The sequence below is a fragment of the Theobroma cacao genome, chromosome 5 (genome assembly GCF_053813885.1).
Source record: "Theobroma cacao isolate CCN51 chromosome 5, ASM5381388v1, whole genome shotgun sequence".
Lineage (NCBI taxonomy): Eukaryota > Viridiplantae > Streptophyta > Magnoliopsida > Malvales > Malvaceae > Theobroma > Theobroma cacao.
Window position 1 is genome coordinate 39147232 of NC_142643.1, and position 15396 is coordinate 39162627.

At 34.0% G+C, this 15396-nt stretch overlaps 1 protein-coding gene across 1 annotated transcript; it reads left to right on the plus strand.

The window, feature by feature from the left end:
* Positions 1–2242: 2242 nt before the first annotated feature.
* Positions 2243–14312, plus strand: LOC18599407 (uncharacterized). The gene is given in 10 exon segments (XM_018121011.2): positions 2243–5759; positions 6841–7302; positions 7424–8158; positions 8872–9702; positions 9930–10436; positions 11043–11537; positions 11760–12269; positions 12563–13390; positions 13924–14048; positions 14151–14312. Coding segments are annotated over 9 exon segments (6987 nt in total). The 5' UTR covers positions 2243–3221; the 3' UTR covers positions 14005–14048; positions 14151–14312.
* The last annotated feature ends 1084 nt before the right edge of the window (positions 14313–15396 follow it).

Sequence of the window (15396 nt, forward strand, 5' to 3'; positions counted from 1 at the left end):
CATATTTAAAAGGTTTAACTACATATCAGTTTTAGAGAGTATTTAAAAAAATTAAACAGTATTTTTGAAAGAGATTTAAAATTGTTCATATACATTGTAGAAGTATGAACTTTGCGCGAATAACATGCATGAATGTCTTATATTTAATCTGTGTACAATGCACAAGTCATATTCTAATTATATTAATGTAAAAGATTATCATTTAATAGAAACAACATGCTGATAGTTGAAGTCAATAGACAATAGAATAATTTTCACTTTTCATTGATATCTCTTTAAGAGAATTTGGATAGATTCTGTAATTAATTTCACAAAGTTTTTAGAATGCTTCATGGAGATTAATGAAAATTATAAACATCATCTGCAGGTTTATAAAATTTTCACTTGTTCATTTAATAAATTAATATTTTTTTTAATTCTATAAAATATTAATAAATTAATATAAGATCTAAATGAACAAGTATATCAAATTTACAAATGGTATTATGGAATTTAAAAACTTCAATGCCAATATATAAAATAATTCATATATTAATCCATATGTTTTTAGGATTATTATTCTACAAACCTATGACGCTTTGATATTTTAGTCTAAAAGCTCTCACAATTAGCACTTAAAGTTGAAAAAATTTACAGGTTTAAATATTATAATGTATGTTTTTTTATTAACCCACAAAATAAATTAAAATAAATTAACAAAAAAGTTAATAGAATAATTATAATTTTTTAAAATGTAGTTTAAAATTGATCTTATGTCAATTCAAGAATAGATCTTATGGTTTAGTTTTTTGGATCTAGATCGAGTAAGTATTTAAAATTGAAAATCATTCTAAAAAATTAATTTTAAAAGTTTTAAATTTTGAATGATTTTGAATAGTAAATTAAGTCTTATGAGCACTTTAAAATTGATCCAAGACAATTTATGGATGATTTTGGACCGTCTCTCACATCTACTTAGTTCATTAACTTCATCAATTGCCCATAATTGTTGTTATTTATTTTGACGTGTAGGGGTGTAATCTTGATAATATAGTGTCAAGTTTGATTATTATTAATTTATATAAAATGTTAAAAATTTGATGCAAACTTAGTCTGAATTTAAAATAAAATTCAAATAAAATATTAAAATATACATAAATTTTATATAATATTAAAAATTTAAAATTTTATTAAAAACTTATCAACCATTCAAATTTAGTATTAAAAAAATTATATTATACAAGTGACAAGTCGAGCTCGACTTCAATCTCATTACTTAGTAATATTACTTTTTTATACTCTTATTGATATAGTAGTTACTAGTATTTTTTTAAATATAATTCTTAAATAAAATTTTCAATTATTTAAAAATAATTTAAATAAATTTTTATTTTTATTATATTGAATCAAATTTTTATATATTTTGTAACTTAAATAGATCTTTATAATTAATAATTAATTAATTATTATTAATTAAAATATTATTAATTTTTTTTTCATATAGCATTGATATGATATTGATGTGAAGAGTAAAAAAATTATATAATCATATTATTACGCTAAATTAGTATATCATATCAGTATTAATTATGATATATTAACATATTAAGTATAAAATAATAAATTATTAGACTCAAAATAAATATATAAAACTTATTTAAATTGAAATAAAAATATAAGAATTTAATTATAGGTAATAAAAGATAAAGTTTTATTTGAATTTTTTAAAATAGTTTAGAAATTTTTTAGATAGTATCTTATTTTTTATTGTTAATTTAGAATATTTATTTTGAAATTATTTTTCCAAATTTTTGCTAAAATTAAAAAAATTGATGAAAAAAATAGAGAAATTACTGCATATTCGCTGCAAAAACACAAAAATGAAAAAAAAACCCTTGTTGTTCATCTCGTCTCCCGCTCTCGTCTACCTTCATTGACCCGACTGCCGGTTGCACTCTGCTTTTTCTCCTTTCTTTTCTTTTCTTCTTCGTTTGAGTCCCTCTTTTTCTTTCTCTCAGTCCCCTTTCTCTTCTTTCTTCTCCTCTCACCACCGAAGCCTCTCTCTTTCTCACAGACCCACCCCGTCTTATTTGGGTATGATTTGGCTAGTGGGTTTTACGGCGGTCTTGGGTTTTTGTTTTGCTTCTTTTTTTTTTCTGTGAAGAGTTGAATGGTGAATTATTATATCTTGTATAGTTGGGGTATTCAACATTTGTGTATACATTTTCTTTGGGGTGGGGGGGGGGGGGGGGGATTCCTTGGAAGTGGAAACGGTGAATCTAAGCGTTGAAGCTGCCGCTTAATTCGTGGCAATTTCAGCTTTCCAATGCCGAGATAGACAGCTGCTGCAGTGGTAAGACAAGCTCTTTTCTCCACCATTAGAACAAGATTTTCTTTGATCTCATTTGGTTTTGTTTGTGTTGACAAATTTTTGATCGATATCATGTTGAATTTATTTTCCAGTTTGATGATTAGTTATGTATTCTTTTGTTCTGAGGATTGGAGTAAATAATTTTCAAATATGATCATGATTTTTGCATATATTTTATTTTATTTTTAATTTTCAATTTTAATAAGCTTTTTGACTGCCACATAGGACATTTAATAATGACACTGACTATGGGAAATGCTCCCAAACATACTCATCTTGTAAAAATATAGAAAATTTTGGTCAAATTTTCGTTTTTCAGTCGAAAGAATTTGGTCTAGTTGAGACATCGAATTTGACAACTCATCCCAGCTCAAGCCGGTCCCTTTGCGTTGACTTTTTTTTTTATTCCTTTTTTGGAGTTCTGACCATGCATGAAAATATGCTTTGCTCATTGATTCTCAAAACTCTTACAAATGCTTCAACGTTTGCAGCTGTTGTCTTCTCTAACTTGGTTTGATTTTCTTTTCCTTTTGTGGGTTTGGTACTTTTCCATTTGCTGCTTCTGCATGCCTCTTGCATTCCTCAAAAGCCAGAATCTTTCCTTTTGATTCTCTGTCATCACATTAACTAATTCTACACTTTCTCTTTAGCTTTCTGATTGCTAAGAGAGATGGCGAGTGAGTCAAAACCCTTTTTAATTTCTCACCATTTTGATTATTTGATTTAAGTCATTTGGTGTCATCGTTGCTTGGTTGCTGTTTTTCATTAATATTTTCCTTTGTGAGTCTGCCCTGCTGTTGGTTCCTATTGAAAAAAAAGAAAAATAAAAAGGAAGCAAGGAACCAAAGAAAGAAAGAGAACACCGGAAAGAATGGAAGCTGCAATTGCTACTGGTGGCGCTGGCAACCTGGTTGCTGAAGTTGTCAAATACGTAGCCACTCAATTTAAACGTCCTATAAGTTACATATTTCTCCATAAGAGAAAGGTTGAGAATTTTGAGGAAAAGGTTGAGATGTTAACAGAAAGACGGCAGAGAGTGCAGAATGCTGTTGATGTTGCTGAAAGGAACATGGAGATAATAGAAAAGGATGTCCAGAATTGGCTTATTAGAGTGAACAGGATAATCAATGAAGAGGTGAAGGAAGTGAAGGATCTCGAAGACAAAGCCAAGAGCAAATGTTTTGTTGGCTTGTGTCCTAACTTCAGGTCTCGTTACCTGCTAAGCAAGAAAGCAGGAGAAGATGCCAACACTATTGATAAACTCCTCCGGCAAGGTGAATTTAACAGGGTATCATGCCCTGCTGCTCCACCAGACATAGTGGCTGCCTCTGCCAAAGAGTTCGAGGCCTTTGATTCAAGAAAGAAAGTTTTTGATGAGATCGTGGAGTCTTTGAAAGATGCCAGTATCAACCTGGTGGGGGTCTATGGGATGGGTGGTGTTGGCAAGACCACACTAGTCAAAGAAGTTGCGAGACAAGTCAAAGAGGATAAGTTATTTGATTCGGTGGTTATGGCAGCTGTAACTCAGACACCTGACATTCAGAAAATTCAAAACCAAATTGCAGATATACTGGGTTTAAAGTTTGACGAGCAGAGTATGACTGGAAGAGCATGTCGGTTGTCTGAAAGGTTGAAGAAAGAGACGAAGATTCTTGTTGTTTTAGATGACATTTGGGCGAGGCTAGATCTGGAAGAAGTTGGAATTCCTCTTGGAGATCAACAGAAGGGATGCAAGATACTATTGACGTCAAGAGATCAAGATATACTATTTAATGGGATGGATGCTAAGAAAACTTTTGCAATCGGTGTTTTGGAAGAAAGTGAAGCTTGGGACCTCTTTAAAAAGATGGCAGGGGACAGTGTTGAGAATCTTGAGTTGAGGTCTACAGCAATTAAGGTAGCACAAAAATGTGCTGGATTGCCGGTCGCCATTACTACAGTTGCAAGGTCTTTAAGAAACAAGGGTTTATTTGCATGGAATGATGCTCTGAGAAAACTACAGAGGCCTTCTCCTACAAACTTCACAGGGATACCGGCACATGTATACTCAGCTATAGAGTTGAGTTACAATCATTTAGAAAATGAGGAACGCAAACAGACTTTCTTGCTTTGCAGTCTACTAGGTCACCATGTTGCCATTCAAGACTTGTTGAAATTTACCATGGGTTTGGGTTTACTTAGTGGTGTTGCCACAGTAGAAGAAGCACGAGATAGACTGTTGACATTGGTGAGCAACCTCAAAACTTCTTGTCTATTACTTGATAGCTTCACCTGTGATCGCTTTGATATGCATGACCTTATTTCGGATGTTGCCTTAGCAATTGCCTCTAGGAACAACCATGTGTTTGTATTAAAAAATGAGGATGTTCTGAAAGATTGGCCTGATGAAGATACTATGAAAATGTGCAGTAGCATTAGTTTGTGTTATGCTAGTATTAATGAGCTTCCTGATGAGTTGAAATGTCCTCAACTTGCTTTCTTCCATATGGGTAGCAAGGATGCTTCTGTAAGAATACCAGCTAACTTTTTTAAGGAAACGAAAGATCTTAAAGTCCTAGATTTAACTGACATGCATCTTCCCTCCTTACCTTCATCAATTTGTCTCTTAACAAATCTTCGTACACTATGCCTAGATTTCTGTGTGGTAGGAGATATAGCCATTATTGAAGGGCTCAAGGATTTAAAAGTTCTTAGCCTTATAGGATCTGATATTGAAAGACTACCGAGGGAAATTGCACGGTTGACACAGCTAAGGTTGTTAGATCTGCATGATTGCACCAAACTCAAAGTAATCCCTCCGAATGTCTTATCAAGTTTGTCCAGATTAGAAGAATTATAGATGGGTAACAGTTTTGTCCAATGGGAAGCAGAGGGACATGCCAATCAAAGAAGCAATGCTAGTCTTGCAGAATTGATATCTTTGTCTCGTTTGACCACTTTAGAGGTTCATATTCCTGATGCCAAGATTATGCCAAGGGACTTGTTTTTTGAAAACTTGGAAAGATACAACATCTTTTTAGGAGATAAGTGGAATTGGTCTGATACGAATGAATACTCGAGAACTCTGAACCTCAAGCTAGATTCAGGCATTGATGATTTGGATCTTGGAACTAAAATGTTGTTGAAGAAAACTGAAGATCTACACCTACATGAAATGAAAGGTGTCAAGGTTGGGCTGAATGAGTTGGAAGATGGGGAAGGTTTTCCACATTTGAAAAATCTCCATATCCAAAATGGTTTGGAGATTCAATATATCATTAATGACAATGATGCAGTTGATAAAGTTGAGTTTCTTCAACTAAGGTCATTGACACTTCAGGATCTACCACAACTTATAAGCTTTTGCTCTGGAAACAGAAGAGGCTTTACTTCCATATCTCCACTGGAATTTCCACTTTTCAATGAAAAGGTATTTATTTATCCTCTTTTAGTAAATGGCATTTGTTGGTCTTATTTCTAACAATATTTAGATTTATTCATCTCAAACAATGTTCCCAAAATTAAATTTAAATCCCACATTATTTTTGCTAAGTGACCCTTATATTGTTATAAAGCCAATATATAAGTTGCAGAATTAATTTGCTCGGCATGAGTCACTCAAGTAGATTTCCCGTAATTCTTTAGAAAATCGTGTTTTATACTTATTCTCTTTGTAAATTTATATGTGAGAGTTTAGCTTAAGTGGTAAGATGTGTGAGGGTTTGACTACAGATCTTTTGTTCAAGAATTTCCCTAGTCTAGTTTTGAATAGGTTAATCTTAAGATAGGATTAATATTACTCTAATGTAGTAAGCTAACTTAAAAGATTGAGACAACAAGAATTGAATAGATAACCAATTGATTTTATTATAGTAGGCAACAATTCATTTGTAGTTCAAATAAGCTGCTTAAGAAATAAACTGGAAACTTGGGGATCCAACTGAATTTGATTGATAGTCATTTTCTCTCTTTCCTTCCTTTTTCCCCCTTTTTTCCTTTTTGTTTTTGATCAGATCATCATTTTCTCTATATGCTATATGATGTGTAAAGAAAACAAGTGTGAGAAATTTTAAGGTTGACATTGTTTGAAACATTTTGTTTACAATCCCTTTGTATGATGTTGAAGCAGTTATCTGAATCTGGATCCGCTATAGTTTGTCGGCTAAACATAGTTTTTTTTTTAAAATTATTTTTAATTAAGTGGGAAGGAAGGAGGTCCAGTTGATGTTGAGATTTAGAGCAATTTCATCTAAAAACCAATGATTTCTAGCACTAACTCATCGTAACTCAATTGCTATTAAAGACACTGAATGAGAATGGGTACTAATTTCTGCTCAGTGGCGCAGCTGTTGGAATGGCAGGCATCATTCCTTCTTTTTCATCATAGTGTGTTATGTAATTATATATACACAAAAAGAAGAATTTCTATTCCTTTTTGTTTAATTTCTTTTCTATCCTCTAGTTGAAATAAGAAGGTAAGATTTTTATAGAAAAAAATTACTTATGTGTAGGTGGTGTTTCCATGCTTGGAAAATCTGCGGTTGTCCTCAATTAACGTTGAACGGATATGGCACAATCAGCTTTCTGAAATATCTTATTGCTTTCAGAATCTGATAAGATTGATCATTGAAGGTTGTGGCAAGTTAAAACGCCTATTATCCTCTTCTATGATTAGAAGTCTAGAGCATCTCAAAAGCTTTGAGATAAGTGACTGCAAGTGCTTAAGAGAGATAATATTCACAGAGGATATAGAAGATGAAAACAAGTCTATGGTTTTATTTCCTCAGTTAAACTCTCTCAAAATAAAGAGTATGCAACATCTTATTGGGTTTTGCTCAGAAAATCATATTATTGAATTCCCATCCTTGAAGCTATTGGAGATAGAGCACTGCCCTCAATTTAAGGGATTCATGTACAAATCTATGATGGAGGACAACCAACGTTGCTCTACACATGCTCTCTTCGAGGAAAAGGTAGATTACTGTTAATGTTCTTTTCTCTACTTATGTTCTCTTTGTCTTGATTTCGGCCTTGATTGTAGGAAGTATAACTTTTATTATCTTTTCTCTCTTTAATGGCATGTACTACATACAGGTTGCATTTCCCAGTTTGGAGAAAATGACGATTTCCCACTTAAGAAATCTGAAGATGATATGGCACAGCCAGCTCTTTGCAAGTTCCTTTTGCAAACCGGAAGAAATGAGAGTTGAACACTGTAATGAGTTGCTGACCGTTTTTCCATCTAACATATTGGGAACATTCCAACAACTGCAAACTCTGAAAATATCCAGTTGTGGTTCACTAGAAGAAGTATTTGACCTTCAAAGGTTAAATATGGAAGAAACACAGGTTGTAACCACTCAATTAAGAGAATTGAATATTGTTCATTTACCAAAATTGAAGCAGATTTGGAATAATGATCCCCAGGGAATTTTAACCTTTCAAAATCTATGCATAGTATATGTTTGGGATTGTTGGAATCTGAAGAATGTGTTTCCACCCTCCGTAGCTAGTGTTCTTCCTCAGCTTAAAGATCTTAAAATATATAGCAGTGCGGTGGAGGAGATTGTTTCGAAGGAGGAGGGATCGGAAGTGGCTATTACTTTTGAGTTTCATCAAGTATCCTCCCTTATTCTTTGGAACCTACCAAAACTAAAATGTTTCTACCCAGGAAAGCATACAACGAAGTGGCCAATGTTAAAGAAGTTGATAACCTATCATTGCAATGACATAATGATACTCAGTACAGAACAGTGGAACATCCAAGAAATGAATGGCGGCTATCAACTTGAATCCCCAATCCAACCACCACTTTTCTTGGTTGAAAAGGTATGAAATAATTTATCCTTTTTTCTAAATATTCAAATGTAAGTTCTCACTACAATTTTGGAAAAACTATAACAGTTTTACATAATGATTTATAAAAAATTATCAAGGGAATATTTTCATTCTTGTACTTTAACTGTTTAATTCAATTAATTGGTACTTTATTAATTTTAAACTTAATTTAATTAGTAAGTACTTTAATTTTTTGTTTATTAAGTTCTCCCCTACTATATCTACTCATTCTCAAGTCTCATCACCATCTCCTAAAAATATAAAAGAAAAAAGGAACGTTATTAACCACCTTCTTTTAATTTCTCTTTCATTTTCTCATCCCATGCTCCAATAGAAGAAATTTTCTCTAGTTATTTATCCTTTTATTTCATTTTTTAGCAATTATATTTTCTTTCATAATGTTTAGATTTTATTTTTAGATAGGCATTGCATGGATTGCTTGACTAATGGAATTTATATGAAGTGGTATTTTGAAAGTTGTCCAATTGTTTGCATCATTTTCACTCACTTTAATATTCCCACTATAGATTAATATATTACATTGCTTTGTTCTGTCCATAATATTTTCAATTGGATAGTGAAAATACGAAATATCATTAAACGAAGTAAAGTTTGAAATGTAATTCTGATTTGTCTAAAGAATTGCATGACCTCTCTTTTCAGCATTTATGTGATGGACTTTTTTGGTGTGTGTGCGTTTTCAGGTCATCCCTAAACTTAAAGAATTGTCATTAAACTGTGATGACATTACAATGATGCGTGATAGTCAGTTTTCAAGAAGCCTTTTTCCTGGAGTAAAAGTCCTTAAGTTGCTCTGCTACCATGATGAAAATGCTATTTTTCCAATTGCTTTCGTTGAAAGATTCCAAAATCTAGAAAGGCTTGAGGTGATTTGTTGTAAATTCAAAGAACTATTCTCTTCTGAAGGAGATATAGGTTTGGAGAGACGTGCTGGGACACTTTCACAAATTAGAACCTTAAAATTGGATGGTCTTGATAATCTTCTACATATATGGAAGCAAGACTCACGACTACACCACATTCTTCTAAATCTTGATACTCTTGAAGTTCACAACTGTAGGGGTCTGATTGGTTTAGGATAGTCCTTGTCATCTTTTCAAAATCTCAAGACCTTGGATGTGTGGGAGTGCAATGCAATGATAAATTTAGTTACATCCTTAGCAGTCCAAAGTCTGGTGCAACTTGAAAAAATGAGGATAAGAGAGTGCCTTTCAATGAAGGAAATTGTTGGAGATCTGGGAGATGAAGAAACTTATGACATTATTTTCAGTAACCTGAAATGTTTGGAACTTCAACATTTACCAAATCTTACAAGCTTTTGTTCAGGCAATCACACATATGAGTTCCCATCTTTGGAACAAGTAATTGTGAGCCAGTGTCCCGAATTGAAGATTTTTTGTCATGGAGTTCTAAATGTCCCACTGCTGAGAAGAGTCCAAATAACAAACGAAGATGATACAGGATCTTGGGTTGGTGATCTCAACAGCACCGTCCAACAGCTTTACACAGAACAGGTACTTATCAATTTACCAAGTGTTATTCATCTCTAATGTTATTTGTCTTGTAAGGCTCTTGTAATTAATCTTTCTATTGCTCGGTGTTGTTTTGGAAACCGTTGGTGATTGCTCATTTTCTTTTAATTGTTTAGCTTTACTTTAGGGTTTTTCGGTTTTTATTTCTTTGTTGTTATGATATTTATTCTTGTAATATAATAAGTGGTGTAATAATTTGAATTTTGTAGGTTGGATTCCAAGGAATGGAGTATTGCGTACTTTCCGAATTTTCTAAGTCAATGGTGATATGGAGTGAGAATCTTCCTTGAGTTTTAGACTTCAAAAATCTTAAGAGTTTGGAAGTCTATGGATGTAATAGATTGAAGTACATTTTTACCTTTTCCATGGCTTTGGATCTTCAGCAACTCAAAGAGATAAAAGTTAAAGATTGCCTCATGATGGAGCACATTATTACAAATGATGGAGAGGAAGCAGCGACATTGACAATCATGTTCCCTTGGCTTCAGTTCACAACTCTTGAGTCATGTTCAAACATGACAAGTTTTTATTCAGGAATTAATACATTGGAATGTCCATCTCTGAAAGAAATTATTCTAGTTGACTGTCCAAAGATATTTGCATTTGCATCCACAATTTCCAGAGAGCAAGGGCCTGAGAAATTTGACGGAGGAAATATGAAAAGGAATGGAAAGGGAATCCCCAATGACTCTGTTGCACCCTTTTTCACTGATAAGGTCAGTCTTTTTTATTTGTGCATGATAATTTTTGAAGTTTTGAATATTTAGCTTTGTAGTTGTGGTTATTGAGAGAAAAACAACATTTAATCAACACTAGAATAAAGTTTATTCGAATGTTCCGGAAATACTGAAGCTGCAATAGCCCAATGACCTGATTTGGCATGCAAATAAATTAGCCTTATAAAAAACAAACCCAAACTTTTCAAATATTGAAGCAGCTTCACGATTATGGTTCAATCTCGCTAAAAATCCATAGAAGAGAATAGTTCATGGTTCTATCTTATCAATAACAACACAAAGAGTCCTGACCATCGTTCACAACTTTGGTACCAGAACATATTTAATCATAGTGCTGACCATCGTTGTTTCTCATTATTTGCATGCCAATGCTTTGGAATCTTTTTTTTGTTGGATAATTAAATATTTATTTTAATCTCCAGAGGTTGTAGCTAACTTGCTACAATGGACTGGCTAATACACCAGTTCCTAAATTAAACTTTGTTTATAGGCTATTCTTGCTTTAATGCTCAGGAAACATGTCACATTGCTTTCCTTTAATTAAAGAATAGAATGTTGTTCATGCAATGAGGATTGTGCTTGCAGGTATTGTGTCCCCACTTGGAGTACTTGCGATTGTGTTCAATTAACATTCGAAAAATATGGCACGATCAACTACAAGTAACATCTTCTAATCTTCAGAATTTAAAGACTTTGATTGTGGAGGGTTGTCACAGTTTGAAATATCTATTTCTACCTACCATGGGAAAAACTTTTTTGCAACTCAGGGACCTTTATATTATTAATTGTCAGAATGTGGAGGAAGTAATCATCGTAGAAGGATTAACAGAAAAAGAAAGGATATCACAAATGTTTTTTCCTAAACTAGAATTACTGGAGCTCAGAGGCCTTCCCAAACTTGTGAGATTCTGCCATGGAAATTACTTTGTCTTCCCTTTCTTGAGAACACTATGGATAGCGGACTGTCCTGAATTGAATACTTTAATTTCCAATTCTCTAATTGGGGGTCAACCTCAGATGGCTCAAAAGGAGGAAGGAAACAGGTCAGAGGTTGATGCTTTATCCCTCTTCAATGAAAAGGTGATTTCTTCTTTTGCTTTTTTGCCATGTATGAGTTTTAATTTTCTTCCAGTATTCTTGTATATTCTTGTAGCTAGCTTTTCTTACTTCTATTAATTTCACCTTTCATAGCAGTAGTATATTTAATAAGATTTCATACTGGTTACTTTCCCAACCCTTTTGTGTAGATTATCTAAGTATGATTTATTTTCCCTTGTTAACATGAGTAAATAAATTCTGCAGGTCGCATTCCCTAGAATAAAAGAATTGAGAATTGCAGGCATGGGGAACTGGAGAAAGATTTGGCAGGACAAACTCACTGTGGATTCATTTTGTGAACTAAATTTCCTCTTAGTGAAAAATTGTGAAAGACTTTTGAATATTTTTCCGTTTGACATGATGGAAAGACTTGACAAACTAAAAGAACTGCATATATGGATCTGTGCTTCATTAGAAGAAATAATTGGAGCTCATGAGCTCAATTCCTATGAATCACATGTGATTAATGCTACTCAATCAACCATCATGTTTGTACTTCCTAAAGTAACATTCCTTGGACTTTCTACACTTCCCAAATTGAAGTGTTTCTACTCCAAGATCCATACTACAGAATGGCCGTCATTAATAGAATTGCAAGTGATTGGATGCAGCAAAGTAGAGATATTCGCTGGGGAGTATCTAAACTTACAAGAAGTGCAAAGAGAGAGCCAACTTGAAATCTCTACCTAACAACCATTGTTTTGGGTTAGTAAGGTATGAACACCGTAAATATTTAGCTTGTACTGATGAATTTTCAGTGTTACATTTTACATGGTCATTTGTGTCAGGGTGAATTTGCACCACTTTTCCTTTTTTTTTTTCTCTTGTTATTTCACAAATATCTATTGCATCAGTATGCCGAAGTGTAGCTGTTCCCCTTTTTTTATTTTTGTAATAAACATTTGGAGATTTAGACCTTTAGATGGTTCATTGGGATTGCAAGTATGTTCTACATCCTTTGGCAATTCGAACCTTTACTTTTGTTTAACATATTGGTAATTTCTCAGGATACGTTCCCCAATCTTGAAGTATTAATTCTTGAGCAGAATGACATTATGAAGGAGATATGGCTTGGACAACTTCCAACACAATATTTTAGCAAACTGAGAGGGCTTGAGCTCATAAGCTTTCCTTACAATGCAGTTACTGTCCCAGATTGTTTCATTCAGTCATTACCAAATCTTGCAAAGCTTGTTGTAAGTGAAGCTTCCTTTAATGAAATATTTCAATGTGGAGGACATGAGGGTGTGGGAGAACATGCAAAAGCACTTGTTTTGTTGAGTGAACTAAGGCTATCCGAACTTCCTGAGCTGACATGTCTCTGGAAGGAAGAAACATCTCTTGGAGATGCTTTTTATAACTTGAGAACTCTAGATGTGATGGGATGTGGAAAATTAAAGAATTTAGTGCCATCCTCTGTGTATTTTGAAAATTTGACAACTTTGGAAGTAGCAAAATGCCATGGATTTATAACTTTGATAGCGCTCCCAACTGCTAAAAGCATGGTGCATCTCGCAAGAATGAGTATTACTGATTGCCAAATGATGGAAGAAGTCGTAGCTTGTGCAAGTGAAGTGAAGGATGGCATCATTTTCTCCCAACTGAAGTATTTGGAACTTGGTAATCTTCCCAGCCTATCAAGCTTCTGCTCAGGGAATTGTTCCTTTCTATTCCCTTCCTTGGAAAATGTTACTGTCAGAAACTGTTCAAAGATGAAGATTTTCTCTCAAGGAGAGTTGAGCACACCCAATATGCAGAGAGTTCAATTTGCTGAAGATGAAGAGCATTGGGATGGAAATCTAAACACAATTATAGAACAGATCTTCATACAAATGGTATGCCTTCTTTCAACATATCTTACTCTTTTTTTTCCTCTCCCCACCCTATTAAAGCCTTGATCTGAGTAGTTGGAGCTTGCTCAAATGCAATTGCTTCTTGTGTTACAACATGCCATTAGCTATAGAATGTCTAAGAATGTAACTGAAAAATATCTTTTTTACCTTTCAAAAGTAATTCATCAGTTTTGTTCAGGCATTTAACGGGGATCTGAAAACACATGGCAGACTCTCATTTAGACATGCGTAAATGCATTTTATCTGACAATAAAACTACTTAGGATGAAGTTGATAGAAGATAAATTTTATCACATTGCAAAAACTAGAACATTAACCTTTATTCTATAGAAACCAAAGCAAATTTTGTATAGACCTGAGGGTTGAGCCTGCCTGATTGGAAGTAATCTTATTTATTTTTCAGCAGTAGTTGACAAAATAAGAGTTATGTCAAACCTGTTTATAGAATTATCTTAAAATGGGCAGTTCTTGTAACAATTGATTTCTTGTTTGTTGTGATGTTGTTATATTCACAGAATGTCTCCAATTCTAAAGAAGAGGAAGGTTGTTCCTCACACCCCAAGTTCAATCAAGACAATGCTTCTATGTTTTTGTGAGACACTGAAGCTCATGTTTGTTAGAACTTCCATTGGGTCAGATGGTAAGAGGGTATTCTTTTGAAAAACGTTATTTGGCTGCTTTAGCTATGTGCTCACGTTGTTACAAATGCTTTATAGATGGTTCTGGCAATTTTTGATCGCAGGACGAATGGTCAACACTGCCCATTATGTCATGGTGCCAGGAAAATATTTCCCTTCCCAAAGACAATGTATTAGAAGTTTTGCTATTTGTGCAAGTCTGTATTGATTTCTAGGTAAATTACAGCGCTTGAATCTAATTAGCTTAAAGATATCTTTTACGAGTCTGTAAATGTAGACACCTACATTTGTTTTGTTCTAAGAAAGAGCCAGCACTTTTGATGAGCTTATCCAACAAGGTGAATTTAACTGAGTATCATACCCTGATGTTCCACAAGGCACAATGACTGCATCTCTCAAAAATTTTGAGGCCTTCAAATCAAGAAAGCCAGTTTTTGACAGGATCATGGAGGCTTTGGAAGATTCTACCATCAGCATGATAGGGGTGTGTGGGATGGGAGGTGAGCAAGACCACACTAGTCGAGGAAGTTGCAAGTTGAGGAGGTTGAGATATTTGATTTGGTGGTAGGGAAGCTTTAACTCAGAGTCCTGATATTCTGAACATTCAAGACCAAATTGCAGAGTTATTAGCTTTAAAGCTGGAAGAAAAGCTTACAGTAGTAAGAGTACAATGGAAAAATCTCATCGCTCAACTCCTGTTAACAAAGCAGTGCTTCAAAGTAGCAGTCAAAGAACTCAACCAGCAGCTCACCAAAGCCATCTGATGCAGCAGAAGTCTGCTGCACCACTAGCTAAGCTACTGCTGGTCCATGACCAAGGCAGGTTAAGACAACAGCAGCTAAGCTTTTACAAAAATATTCTTGCTTTTACAAAGAGCATGTTGATTGTGTGAAAGATTGAAGAAAGAGAAGAATATTCTTGTTGTTTTAGATGATATTAGGGCAAGACTAGATCTCGAGGTAGTCGAAATTCCTTTTGGAGATCAACACGATGGATGCAAGATGCTGCTGACATCCAGAGATCATAATGTTCTAACCAATGGGATGGATGCTAAGAATACTTTTGCAATCAGTGTTTTGAGAAAACAAAAATGAAGCTTGTTACCTGTTTAAGAAGATGGCGGGGAACAATGTTGAAGTCCTGAGTTGCGATCTGTGTCAATTGAGGTAGCCAAAACAATGTGCAGGATTGCCAGTGGACATTGCAACAGTTGCTAGAGCTTTGAGAAAAGAAGGTTCATTTGAGTGGAAGGGTTGCTTTGAAGCAACATGAGAGGCCTTCTTCAAGAAAGTTCATCGTTAGTGAAAAAAAAAAAAACCTTAATAAGGTCTCATGGTTAAATTAACAGAT